Here is a 15,043-nt window from a genome sequence, read left to right on the forward strand (position 1 = left end):
GCAGTAATTGCACAAGCGTAACGTACGTTCGGTGACTCGATCATGCTATGCCCTAGTACTTGACACGTAGGTATTGGATTCTAAGTGTTGGATTCTATCGATGCGGAATCAGCTTTAGCCGGTCAAAAAACTCTTTATGTCCACGCAATAAGAGCGAAAAAGACGTCGATCAGCTCGACCCGACGTTTACCGACGGGAATAAGTCTTTTTCGCTGTTATTACGTGGAAATAAGCGTCACTTTCGCGCCCATAAACTATCACCCGTTTCGACGTGAAAGACGGACAAACATACAAACACACACTTTCGCATTTATAATATTACTATGGATAGGGAGCAAAACTATTCGGTCTCCTATTATGGCGTAACTTAAATAAATAATAAAACTCTTCAAGTAACTTACAATCTTTATTCGCAATTTCATATTTCACACTTACAACAAAAAGATCCGACTGAAAGTGACCAAACCACTAACCACGACTATAAAGTTAAAAACAAAACGCACCCCATTAACAACGATTTCAATTTCAATTACATTTTTATGTCTTGATTAACGGAACAGTCTCAAATAGTACAACTGTAAGCTACATATAGCCGCTTAGATACAACTCAACGAGCCACTACATATCTTGCGAAATAGTAAGATACGATTGTTTTATTATTCATATTTTATCCCATATTTAAATGTTGATAACTGAGTTATCGTTGTTTTTCAATAACGGTCAGAAAAACACTGAAACATCTGAAATACCTACACACTCAATATAAAAAATACAACAGGATATGATGCAAAAATTTAAAAAAGTCCAAAATTGTTTCATAAAATTGAACACTTAAAAATATCTGCTGCTGAAGAATCCGTGCTGTGTTATTAAGTTATAACATCTCAGAGCGCTTTTCGCAGGCGCGTAGAATAGGTATAATGTCCACCTACCCTCGTAAACTTATCAGCAGAAGCGGAGGGGCATTGACAAGACAGTCAGTCAGACGCTGTATGTAAAACGAACGATTTTTGTCAACACATCTGACAAATAGATCAGTTTCGACCACTTCCGTGAAGTTCAAACATCATTGCCACACCTCAGGTGTGGTTGCGATTTACTGGTTGGCATAAAGTCTATTCAGGCAATCTTGTTAACATAGGACGGGCGATTTTAGTACTCAAAATGTATACTTGTAAAAAAAGAGCCACTTGAGTTGAGTTTCATCGGTAAAATGAAATAAAAAAAAACATTTGCGTTTTTATCAGAATACATTTAATTGAATGGATTTGTATTGGGTTACGTTGTATTAATAAAACCATTTTTACAAAAAATGTTACAAGTAAAGAATTATATATCAGTATTTTTGTTTTACCAATGAAACTCCGTGGATATGAGATTTTTTAAAAGTAAAGTGACCACAAGTGGTACAGTCAACGTCATAAATAAGTGATCATTTCTGCACCTTTCAGTCGTTACACAATTTCGTATGGCATTTCAAACATGACGTTAAAGTGACAAGGTACAAAAGTGATCATTTATTTATGACGTTGACTGTACAATCGGAAAGCAAAGACGACAACACGCAGGTTTACAACCTCTGTGTAGCTAAGAGCCCAACCAGGGGCGGACTTCAGAGTCGCTTCTATCAAGACAGTGCTACGAGCACGAAGTCACGCTGTGCGTTTGTCTTCTTGCAATAGAATACGGAATAGAAAAAAACGAGGAGAAATGGTGTTTCAAGTCAACGATACACACTGATTAGTGATTACAAATAAGTTCCAACAAATCATACGTCCATTTCTTCGGCAAATTTGAATTTAATAATACGAATATTTCTGTAGACGTGTATTCAGCTGTTTTCAATCTTAATGCTTTCACATAGAATAAATTTTACAATGCAACGGTTTTTTTCATAAACAGCTGTCAATTATCTTTTCGCTAATCAACGTTAGGTACCAGCACATTTTGCACATTGAATACAATTCTCATTTTCATACCTGTACCTACTTAGACACGCAGCGATATAGGCCCGCTTCAGAAGTTATTACTCTTTTCGAGTAGAAGCTACGACCAATAATCACAAAGATTTCAAAATGTGTGAGCAATTTTTTTCTGGCGATAATAGTTTCGTTACAATGCGGGATTTACCTATGACATTTTCTCCTGTTTTTTCTATTACATATATAACATTATTATTGTTGTTTTGTACTCAGGTAGGTAGCTATCAGCGCGTTAACAGCTCAGTTCACTTTTAGTAGGTACTCTTGGTAAAGTTTATTTGAACTTACCACCTTACAGATTAAAACGGCAGAACATATTGATTCAAACGCAACATGAATTTACCGATAATTGGTCACAGATGTAATATTACGCATGTAAAAATATCCGACACTTCCTTCCGGCCCTAGAAATAGAGTCGTATCAGAATTTATGCACGCTTTGATGTGTCAGATATTGGTGCTGGTGATTATACAGAAACGACATTGACTTTTGTTAAGTACTACTCTTTAGAGCAGCCGCGTCACCATCACCTGGTCTCCTTAGGAGGCCCACAGAGCAACATCTGGTCGTATTTCTTCATTTGTTTGGAAGCCAGATCCACCTCTACGTCTGTCAGGTAGTATGCTTCGAAGTTAACGAGAGGACGAAGCATCGAGTAGAGGCGTTCTGCATATTTTCTGTAAATAATAGATTTTGTTATGTAAATACGTTTGCGTTTGACTACAGTCATCCATGATTTAAATTTGTTAAAATATGGATTATAATGTGTAATGTAATATGTGTGTGTGTGTTAAGTAGCGTAGTAGAAATAAGCAACCTGAGATATGTATACATGTCCAGCGGTGGTGTAGGGGTTATAGCACGCAGCACGGATTGCTAAGGACCTGGGTTCGATTCCCAGCGCTGGTCTCTTTTTCTGGTTTTTCTGTGCATCCATGTCTCAGTTTGTATTTTCGATATGTGTAATGTGCATGCTTTGCTCGGGTTAAAACTCGGATATACCCGTTTTATCTGGCATAAGATCAAGCCCCTGAAAAACCTCTCACGTAGATAACCAATTTTATCGATATCGATATCTTTAGAGCCATTTTCATCATCATCATCATCATATAAGCCGTAGGACGTCCACTTTTGGACACAGGCTTCCCTCAAGAATTCCTGTTGCGTCCGTTGGCAAGGGGCCTGCTTCCACTGTGAACCTGCAGCTTCAATCGGGTTATTCGTCCATCTCGTCGTTGGACGTCTTACGCTGCGCATGCTGACACGCTATCCCATTAGAGACTTTTTGGCCTCAACGACCATCTGTTCTCCGTTCTATACGGCCTGCTCATTGCCACTTCAACGAGCTGATTCGCTTGGTTGTCCTAATACATGGTTTACTAATGTTTCGGCGAATAACGTTTGGCGACCTGTTTCATTTCGCAACTTTTAATTTAAGATTAAGATTTAAGATTGATTTATTATTGATTGACTTATTTCCCAACTGTTTAATATTTCTGAAACTGTAAATATTTCAGGATTTTTATAAAACTAACCTAACCTAACCTAAAGGGTTTTACACGGTGGCCCGGAAATAAAACCTGAAATATTTACAGTTTTAGAGTTTGCGAAATGAAAAGTTGCAAAATGAAACAGGTTGCATACATCACAGCGGCAATACTTAGGTACCGGGTGTCAATGCTTTTGTCGTTCAATAAGGCTGCAGGGCACGCAAGGCGTGACGCCACGCAGCGGCCGCAGTGGGGGGCCCTACTAGCGGCAACACTAAACTGGTGTCAATGCTTTTGTCATCCAGTAGGGCTGCGAGGGCTCGCAAGGCGTGTCGTCTCACGGCGGCCGTAGTAGGGCCCCGCGCTACCAGTAGACGCCCCGCCGCACACCGCACCAGGAGCCTTTTGTCTGTTCTACCACAGCGGCACTAACCTGGTGTCAATGCTTTTGTCATCCAGTAGGGCTGCGAGGGCTAGCAAGGCGTGTCGCCGAGCGCGGCCAGTAGGCCCCGAGCCGCCGCACACCGCACCAGGAGCCTTTTGTCTGTTCTACCACAGCGGCACTAACCTGGTGTCAATGCTTTTGTCATCCAGTAGGGCTGCGAGGGCTCGCAAGGCGTGTCGCCGAGCGGCGGCCGCGGTAGGAGGCCTTGCACGGAGAAGGTCGCGCCCGCCGCCTGCCAGCGCCGCGCATACCACCAGCAGACGTGCCGCCGCGCACCGCACCAGGGGGCTCTTGTGACTGTTACATTTAATAACAGTGAATTCTTTAGACCAGCGTTTCTCTAAGGATTAGTGGCGGCGTAGAGCCTAAATTTGGTCTGGGCTAGATACATTTTGCGAGCCCCTATAATGGCACACCACACATGTGATAACGGATTCTTAAATGAGCATAAAAACGAGAAACTTTCGAGGCACGAGGCCCCTTAGACTGTGAGGCCGTTGGCTGTGGCCCAAGTCACCTGCGCCTACCGCCGTCTCTGCTAAGTATCCTAGATGCTAGCTGCTCAGTTATCTGACAGCAAATCAACAGTGTGGCGATTTCTAGCGCCATCAAGTCGTCACAGAGAACAACTGCCACATCATGTCTATAAATATTAGATTTGTTTAATTAACGTTCTGCTCACAAAAGCTATTTCTATCAACCGAATCGGGTTAAAACACGTTAACGCATGACTTCGATTCTCTTCTAGCCAATTTTTCGTGGCGCGCGGCAAAAATATGAGACTAAAGGCCTTTGCACACCGCGTTTTAAGTTACTTGGAATATTCCGTACAAAATACGAAATCCTTAGAAAAATATTACTTAAATTTTTCGTAATTGCTACGGAACCTTATTTCGGGCGTGTCCGACACGCTCTTGGCCGGTTTTTAAACGTGCCGTCGGCAGCGTTTGTATCGATACAAACATGGTACGCACGCGAGTTGTATGGCTGCTCTATGAAAAGAAAAACGCGTCTCTAATAGGTACGTGCGTCGACGGCGTTTAAAAGATGGGATATGGCAAAAGCTTTAAAGAAACTACCCACCTAACGCCGTGCACGCACAGGGCGGTCACGGAGTGGCTCACTTCCACGCCGCAAACTATGTCGTCCAGCGCGACGTTGGCCGCGCGGCGCACCGGTTTGCTGAAGCTACCGGTCTTCACCAGCAGCGAGGTCACAGCTTCGTAGAAATCCTACGACCACCCAATTTGTATATAATATATAGCAAATTGACAAGATTTCATTTTCGAAATCAAAAGTGTTTTGCCTCCTGAACATGGGAAAATATTAATTATAATTTATTTCTCCATATTTAAAAAAATACAAAAAATTGAAAACATTTATTTGAATTTGCCAAAACCACCACAGAATAGATATGTTTCCTTTGCCTTTTTCACCAGAAAAAGGAGCTGTCATAAGAACGTCTACGTCAGATTTACGTGATCTTTTTTTTTTTAATAGAGACTAGACAAAAGTAATGGATCTATTGTGTGGTAGTTTTGGAGTTTATGCCCTTTTAGAATAAGCACATCTTAAAAATAAATAAATAAATAAATAAATAATCGTAGCGAAATTTTAAAAAATATAGCGTCTTTCTCTTTCCAAACAGAATACAGAAAACGAATCAAATTATAGTCTTACAAATATGAAATCTTGTCAATTACCATCGCCATAGCCAGTTTCTATGTAGACAGTCTCGCTCTACCTCGCTCTACGGTATGTTTGCTACCATAAATACAAGGTACATTATTAAGAATTCAACGTTTTTAAAGAGGTATTACATATCATTCCTTTATAATCCTAACCGGTTTCTTTGTATATTGGTGTTCTTCAGGATGGTAGCCAGAGTATTGCAGGCGACACGAGCCACCTGCGTCCGCGGAGAATCCACGTGCACGCTCACCTGTTAACAGAAGTACTTTCTCAACATAAAAATAGTAGAGCATAATATAAGTATGCAAGCATTTTTCAATTGTCTCAAATATATTTTTATTGTTTGACGAACCAAGGGGCCATTTATAAAGTACGTCATATAAATTTTGAACATTTTTAGCAGCTCCCCCCACACGTATTACTATGAAAATTGCAATACCAGCGGAGACAAAGGAAGACCAGCGCCGTTCGCAAGACCGGCAGATTGCTGATTTGGACCATTTCGTGACATGCATAGTAACAATTTTTATTTTATTTTTATTATTGTTGCTGTTTTTTTTTGGAAAATAGGGCGCTGTCCATTGGAGGACAATATTGCCAGTGTCTAGTAGGTTTTTGCCGTTGTACGGTAAAATTCTAGAAAACGAAATATGAGATGTAATGGTGGAAGAACGATGACAGCGCGAATTCTATTTCTGTTTTTTATTATTATTATTCTTATCCATGTCACTTCACGTCATGTAATGTCACGAATAAATGTTTTCTTTCTTCTTTCAATTATTTTGTTCCGTGTTACGAAATTCCCTTTAAATGCGTGACATAATTTATGGATGACCCCCCCAGTTATATTTTTATCTGTTAAGTGTGAAATTGAGTGACAGAATTAGAAATAGTGCGGTAAGGGAATGCTGTGGTGTAAATGAAGGTATAGTCACACGGATTGCGAAAGGGATGCTTGGATGGTTTGGGCATGTTGAGAGAATGAATGAAAAACAGATTGACTAAGCAGATCTATAAGACGAGCGTGAATGGGAACGTTGGGGAGAGGAAGGCCTAGGCGAACGTACCACGGTCAAATCGGGGACGTTCTGAAGAAAGGTCGGGTCAGGAGTACTCTAAACAGACGTGCATGCATGAAAAGATTGATGAATGTAGAAGAAGCGAGAGTTGTATGCCAGAATCGTAGCAAGTGGAAGGATGCAGTCTCTGCCTACCCCGTTGGGAAAGTGGCGTGATTTTATGTATGTATGGATGTAAGTTTCAATCATGTGTAGGTAAATTTCGATTTGAAATGAAAAAGAATAGTCAAATTAAGTTGGTAAATAAGTGACGTCACAGCTCACGATTGCCATGAAAAATCTATGGGATTTGCTTATATGACAGCTCATAAAAAGAATGTCAGTCGATTGATGGGGTGAAATAAAAACCCCATTATTTCTGTTTCAAAAGTTATTCATCGCGGTTCAACGGGCCAATGCGGCAAGTGTGTTGGGCACCTTCGCTGGCGGGGCGGTTTATTTCACTGACTGTATTTTGTATTTATTTTAAATGTATTCCCTAATTTTATGATATACTACTTATTAGCAGTTTAACCTCTTTACCGCCACAAAACAAACGATGCGAAGTGCAAAATTGTTTTTTAATTAAATTGCGGAAGGATTCATTTCGAGTTGAATGTTGGTAATGTCAGATGACCGTGGCGTGTGAGGCATTTAATTGGCTGTCACCACTAGATGACTGGGGCGGTGAAGAGGTTAGTAAATACCAACTTGTCTGATGAGGTCAGCTATGCGCTGTTCCGTGATGACACACCAGAACTTTTCCAACATCTTCGGTAACTCCTCGAGAATCTCCACAACTTCAAACCTACACCAAATAGTCTATCTATAGTCTTAGTAATATTATAAACTAGCTACCTAGTTCCGTTCGCGTAGAATTCGTTTACCGCTATACCGCGGGAACTATGCCATTTTCCGGGATAAAACTATCCTGTGTCCTTCCCCGGAACTCAAACTATCTGTATAGTTACCGAATTTCATCTAAATGATTTTGCGGTTTAATTGCGTTAGTTGCGCTTTAGCTGCGCGGTTTAGTTGCGGTTAAATTGAATGAAATCCACCAAATCAAAATTGTAGTCAATCAAATCAACAAACATGCAATTTTAATCGGTCGGCCTGGGTTAGATGAACATCGCGGGTAACCCCGATCCCGCGATGACCGGTCTATGGTATCTCCTCCAGCGCTCATGAAGCGGGCTGGCAGTGTGTTAGAGGAAGCATAAATGGCCCTTCTGGCGGCCATAAAATATTCTAGTTCCTAGATAAAAGACTGTAGTTTAGATCACCATGATTGTGTCCTTAACTTCTTGATGACTGTCAAGCACAGCATCTCGCAGCCGCGCTCCGCGGCGTCGCAGAGTCGCCCCTCGCCCAGCGACGCACTGCCAGGCGAGGCGCTTCTGCTCTCTGGAGTCCTGGTAGCCAAACATTTATTTTACGACACACTTATTCCTCCATCTCCACTTCGCCAGACTTCCAGGCGGGGGGAGCGTCTTCATCCGTATGTAGTTAGTGTTCCGTTAGCCCGCACGAAGCGGTCTGCTTCGGGTACACACATAGGTAAATACGAAAAACTAAATTCCGAAATTCGAAATCACGACTTACAAAATACCGATTTTTATAATTCCGAATTTCAAAATTCCAAATATCATTACACCGATCAATAATAAATCCCGATTTATTGACGTAAGCTATGTAAATTAGATTGGCCTAAAACAGTAGTAACTGTGATTCATTTTCAGCAATGTAACACAAGGTTGACGGAGCTTCGCTTCGCGGAGCTCCTATTTCGCGCAGTTAAGACGCTTCGCGCCTTGACGCAATTCTAACCAAACCTATGCAGACTAATTTACCTAAATTGATTGATTCCGATCATGAAAGCCACGAAGTTTAGTTTGCCGAACGTCATATTTCCGAATTAACAATGTCATTTCAGAAAATTGGTAATCGGAATATGTACTTCGGGCCAATAACATTTCGTGTATTTCATTCTTCGGAGTTATAAGAATCGGATATTAAAAGTATCGATATTTTGAAATTCGTGTTTTAAAGTAATCGGAATTATATGTCTTAGGAATTGTGAAAATCAGAGTTTTGAAAATCGGAGTTAGCAAATTGGGAATAAAATATTTCGGAGTATGGGTGTTCCCGTTTGCTTCATCTTTCATAATGCGAACTGCTAAGTAATGGAATTCGCTCCCGTCGTCTGTAGGTATATCCGGATAAATACAATCTAGGGCTATTCAAGGCTAGAGTGAATAGGCTGTTACAGAACCGGTGACATACACCTTTGCCCTCATCTGCACTTTACATCAGGTGAGATACTCGCAGGGCCAATCACGCTCAGTTTTATGTAACCCCCCCCCCTTTTTAACCCCCCACAAGAAAGAGGGGTGTTTTAAGTTTGATGCCAAGATCTGTCTGTGGCATCGTAGCGTAGCCCTTGAACGGATGGACCAATTTCGATATGGTTTTTTGTGGTGGTTGTTAGCTGTTTCATTGAAATCGGTGCAGCCGTTTTTGAGATATTGAACTTTAAAATGAGCAGTTACTAGGTGGGCCAGTGCGAATTGGGAACTTCACACACGCCATTGAATTGGTTCGCAGGTTTGTGCAGGTTTCCTCGCGATATTTTTCTTTCTCCGTAAAGCTCGTGGTAAATTCGCACATTATATTATTATACTAGCCACTGCCCGCGACTCTGTCCGCGTAGAATTCGTTTATTTGTATCCCTCGGGAACTATGCAATTTTTCGGGATAAAAACTATCCTATGTCCTTCTCCGGGACTCAAACTATCTGAATACCGACGTTTAGACGTGCTGAAGTAACAAATAAACTAACAGACTTACAAACTTTCGTATTTATAATATTAGGTGGGATTTAGCCTATAACATTCCCACTGCAGAGCAAAGCTCGTATCTCTCAACTAACCTTGTAACTATAAAGTTCATCAGAAAAATTATCTAGCTATATATACGATATCTCCCTATCCAGAGCTATATTTGGCCACTCTCTCAATTCCGGACATAAATTTGGAAAAAGGCAGAGGTGCGAGCCGGGGTTTGAACCCACGATCCTCTGCTTGAGAGGCCATAGGTCAAACCGCTAGGCCACCACGCCTTTTTTATTCGGTTATGTAATTGTCGGTGAGAAGACACTCGTGGCTGAGGAATTTACGAGACTGGTTCAACTGCAGTACCACGTCCTTGTTTAGAGCAGCGGCCTGCAAAATCAGAATCGCCATGATGCTGTCCAACCTCCGATAGGAGAGGAATGGGAAGAAGAAGAAACGATGTCTCAGTTTGTATTTTCGATATGGTTTCACGGGTACCCGTAAAAGTAACAAATTTGGAGTTGAAATAAAAATACAAAAGAATGTGATTGCTTCGTAGCGACATCTCTTGTCTGGGTGAGCGGTTAGTTCCGAAAGAATGTGACGTGACGTCTCTCGATGAGAGCGGAACATAGATGGCGCTAGTGCTGCTGCTGCATAAGTAGCGTAGTAGAAATAAGCAACCTGAGATATGTATGCATAGGAAAAATTCGTGTCTAGATTCCTGTCCAGCGGTGGTGTAGGGGTTATAGCACTTAGCACGGATTGCTGAGGACCTGGGTTCGATTCCCAGCGCTGGTCTCTTTTTCTGGTTTTTCTGTGCATCCATGTCTCAGTTTGTATTTTCGAGAAGAAGAAGAACTGTCGGTAAATCTGCCAGGCGAAACTTGTCTCCAAAGAAAACGTACACTAACGTTGAACTGTACTTTGGCATCCTCTGTCTCCTGCACTTGCTCATTTTCAGCTCCTTAATTCTCTCTTGGATGCTGATGGTCTCCCGTGGCGTGTCTGAAGACAGCACGCTGCTCTTCGGGTTCCTTGACGAGTCTAGTGTGTTGCTGTCGCCGTAGTTGATATGACCTTCGATATATATTGAAGGCAGGTGACATTGTTCCGTTGTTCTGAGGACAACTGCCTCTGCAGAGATCCCGAGTCAATGAAAAAAACAATACTTTAGGTATACTTAAAGATAGGAAATTAATTGTCAAAGAATTTGGGGGTTCATAAGTAGAATGAGCTTTCAAGAGAAGCGCTTGTACTTTATTTAAGGGCTGGCAACAGACCAATAACTCTCCTCGAGTTGTTTAGGTTAAGTACTCTTGTGGTGATCAATTCCCATCAGATGATCCGCATGCTCGTTTTCCTCCCTCTCATAATAAAAAAAGACTTTAACCCTTTATAAGGCCCCATTTACCACAGAATCAAAAGCAGCTATCGAATACATACCTGACAAAGAATATTTTTAAAGCTAGTCGTATTTTCAATAATTACAATGGAAATTGTGACGTATTTATTATGAAAGCAATAAGGTTCAGTTTCCAACTCAATCCAAGTGGTCGCTAAATCGCCTCTGCCTTATTAAGGGTTAAATCTGACCATAACCATCCTTTTACGCTGCGTTCCAATCACAGATGTACTACAAATGTGTAATTCATGAACAACTAGAGACGCTTCATCTATCCTCGCTCCGCTCAGCTGTTTCCACTAATGCTGTGCTGTGCAAGGATAGGTAAATGAACCGTTTCTATTGGTTCATGACAAACACATTCCTCGCACATCTCTGGTGAAAACACAGCCTTAGAAAAATACAAATAGACGAACAAGTGCATTAAAATAAGGCAAAGAACGATTTTTTGTTGCCAATTGGGGTTTCTCCACTATGGTATGACTTGAGTGCCTTTTAAAGACGAGTGCACTGGTACTCGCAAGACCGGAAACACACCAGCAGTTCCATGGTGCTTTAGGCGTCTATATACCATCAGGTGAACCGCATGCTCGTTTGTCGGTTTTAGTATATAAAAAGGACATCTAGTATTTTCCTGCAAACTTTGGCAGATCTAGTACTCAACAGTGATTAAGATCCAAATTCTGGTGTACTGAGTCTAATAATAAATACATCAAATCTCAAGAACTCACCAACTCTTCCATTGATCTGAGCACTCTCTCCTGACGCCAAGTCTTTGGTTCCTATCTCCCACCTGTCTCCAGCCCTCTGACTTTCGTAGAGGCCGGGTAGCGTGGCAGATTTACCTAATTAAGATGAAGTTGAGTATTGATGTTAAACTTATCTAATTTAATCCATTTGACAATTTTCGTACCCATGTACCATAAAGTCGTCGTAGCGTTTATCACAATTGTTACAAGATATAATAATTCTGATTAACGTTACGTTAAAAAAAATCTCGTTTAGTTATGTCACATTAATTACCGAAAAGATAATTCAAGTGTGGGCTACTTGGACAGGATTGATGATTGTGAATTGGCGGTAGTTTAAACGACTCTGGTTTGCTTTCTTCTTGAGGCAGCATTTTGACTTTAACTCCAGAGTTTTTGTCCATTTCATCTGCAGTTTCCGCTGGTTCAATTTTGACGTTCGCCTCAGAATGTTTACTGGAAATCTTATTTGCGCTACTCGTTTCTTCTTGCGTGGAAATTGAGGCTTTGTTCGGTGTTATATCTAAAATACTGTCTACTCTTACAGCATTAGATTCCTCAGTTAAAGGAGTGAGCGTGACATGTCGCGGAATGTCAAAGGTTTCTGGTCTCTCAAAAGTTCTGAGGTCGAGACTCTTCTCAAGCTTATTATAGAGCTCCTCAACGTCATTATCCACTGACTTTGAAACGCTTTCCATACTAATATCGTCCTGATTATCTGGCCTATTGTCGCGATACTCGTCGTCAAGCGACTCTGCGTCAAAATCCGAATCAAACTTTGACGTATCCTCGAATTCACTGGTGTTATCGAACATTTCTTTATGTGCGGTCATTTCATCTTTTGTTCTTTCATCGATTATTTTAAGAGTACCCAAAGAATTGTCGTCATTAAAGTTGTTCATCGATCGTTCGTCTTCTTCAGAAGATTGGTTAAGATTTAAGGGTTCAACCTTTTGACCACATGAACTTCCACTGTTCTCAATTTGCAACTGTGTATTTCCTATTCTGTGTTTGTGATCTTTGGAAATTTCATTTCGGCTGAATTGCGTACGCGATCCGGACACCTCTATTCTGTACTCTATTGTTTTATCCTCAATAACAGAAATATTCGAGGTTTGGGTTTCTATGGCTTTGGAATCTGTAGTTTTTTGAGCGTTATCTGTTTGAGCTAACTCGAATATAGTTTTGCTAGTTTGAGTGAAGGTTTCTTGAGCTACTAAGTAGCACCTGTGTACGCTTGTGGTTGTTGACCTTAGATTTTGTTCACGCGTACTTGTTAGTCTTATTTGGGTGGTGATTTTTTCATTTGAGTGCACTGTTGTTTTAGATGGATTGATGTTACGTTCATTGGCTATGCTTGGTCTGTCATTGAGGTTGATAACGCTTCGTTTGTTGTGCAGTTGGTAGACGGCGTCACTGTCGTCGCTGTCGCATTCGATCACATAGGTGTCTTTTCCCGAAGAGTTATTTCTGTCGGAGCTGCTATCAGTGAAATCTTGGGAGTACGCGTTCGTCGTGGCCACGCTTTTTTGCGAATCTGTTAACCGGACATCCCCTACTATATCTTCAATTTCGTCATCCTGTGAAGGGAAAATTATTAGAACCGCTTAGACTCTGGTACTGTTCAATCCAGAAGAACAGTCGATAGAACGAGGCTTCTGGCTAAAATGTTAACTATTTGAATGAACTTTAGCGACCTTGATATTGCTACTACTACCTACTTGGTTGTTCCTAGTTCATTGATTTGCTTGAGCGAAACAAACTCTCTAAGGAACTTAGAGAGTATACCTATAGTAACTTTTCAGGACAATATTCTCCCAACAGGTTGAGATTGTGCAGGTAAAAAAAAGTAATTTTAGACCACTCTCTAATATATATTAAATAAGTTAACAACTTTTGCTAAAGCGAACGAGCACAATAAAGGTAAGGGAGTGCTGGTTAATGGTTATGTTGAATTTGATTGTCCTATAATGTGGAAGCTTGCTCAAAGGACAAAATCACAGTTATTTATTGAATATTAATGTAGATTAAGAATAACTAACATTATTGTGGTCGTCTTTGTTGTCTTAAAATAATCTTAATCTATATAAATAATCATAAAATGTGTTGCTATAATAAGCGCAAAACCCGGGAACGGCTGGACCGATTTCGCTAATTCTTTTTTTGCTGCGTTTGTATTATCGAGAGAAGGTTTTTATGAAACAATAACTACAACGGGGGCGAAGCCGCGGGCAACAGCTAGTAATAAATAAATTAGACAACATCATTTATGTTTTGAATACACAGGTATTTATTAGGGAGTATAATTACGTTTTGATGAATTGCGTCGAACCAGCCTAAAATTATACTAACTAATCACTTACCATAATCGAATAATTTAGAACAAAATGAATATAAATCACAACATGAGACCGTGGCCACTGAAACGCGAACTCTTTATATATTTACAAATATTTCAGTGCAATTCTGACAGGCCATGACGACTTTGAACGCCGAAAATGTCAACAACTTTTTATTTTTTGGGCTGTCTCGTGTTAAATACGAACTTTTTATCTCTCCATTGTATTATAAATTTGAAAGTTTGTTAGTATGTGCGTCTGTGTGTACCTACTACGTTTGTTACTGCTTCACAGTAAAACGGCTAGATGGACAAGAAATTCAGTACGTATCTGGACGTCTGGAATAACATATACTTAGGCTTCTTTTTATCCCGATATTTCCACGGGAGCAGGATAAGATCTCGAAATATCAGGTGCTCTGTTTAGTGTAAAGACACGTCAGCATTTGAACTCCATGAACTCGATTAGACGTAACACGTGCGTATTGTCTACTTTTCGGGAGTGACTGAGAGGCCACACTCACCCATGGGTACCGGTTTTCTCTTTTTAATAATGTATAAATAAATACTATACCTTGAACATGAAACTACCGTGAGACTCACTCATATTAAACGATATTGTAACGGATAACTCACGTCTTAAACCGAGTTTAGCTCGACATGTTTCGGGCTATTTCGTAGCCCTTCTTCTCTAAATAAATAAATAGTTAAAAAAAGTTAAGTTAGTTAGAAGAAGGGCTACGAAATAGCCCGAAACATGTCGAGCTAAACTCGGTTTAAGACGTGAGTTATCCGTTACAATATCGTTTAATAATACTATACCTATATTGCTCGCGATTTCGTCTCCGGAACAATTATTTTTTTCGGGATAAAATGTATCCTATTATTTGATGATGTGTCCAAAATTTTGTGGCAATCGGTTCAGTAGTTAAGGCATGAAACAAACAAACTTGCATTCCCTTTTATAGGTAATATTAGTGAAGACCATTGCCTGATTTCTATTGGGGTACGCTGAGACTACAAAATGCCAACCGCTATGATCCTTAAGC

General features: G+C 40.5%; 1 protein-coding gene across 1 annotated transcript; it reads right to left on the minus strand.

The window, feature by feature from the left end:
- Nucleotides 1-387: 387 nt before the first annotated feature.
- LOC141434225 (uncharacterized) lies at nucleotides 388-14,665 on the minus strand. The gene is given in 11 exon segments (XM_074096596.1): nucleotides 388-2,660; nucleotides 4,042-4,215; nucleotides 5,002-5,150; nucleotides 5,763-5,779; nucleotides 5,782-5,860; nucleotides 7,380-7,476; nucleotides 7,955-8,083; nucleotides 10,417-10,639; nucleotides 11,639-11,752; nucleotides 11,931-13,236; nucleotides 14,020-14,665. Coding segments are annotated over 11 exon segments (2,442 nt in total). The 5' UTR covers nucleotides 14,023-14,665; the 3' UTR covers nucleotides 388-2,509.
- Nucleotides 14,666-15,043: the final 378 nt, after the last annotated feature.

This window comes from Choristoneura fumiferana, chromosome 13, assembly GCF_025370935.1.
Source record: "Choristoneura fumiferana chromosome 13, NRCan_CFum_1, whole genome shotgun sequence".
NCBI classification, from domain to species: Eukaryota; Metazoa; Arthropoda; class Insecta; order Lepidoptera; family Tortricidae; genus Choristoneura; species Choristoneura fumiferana.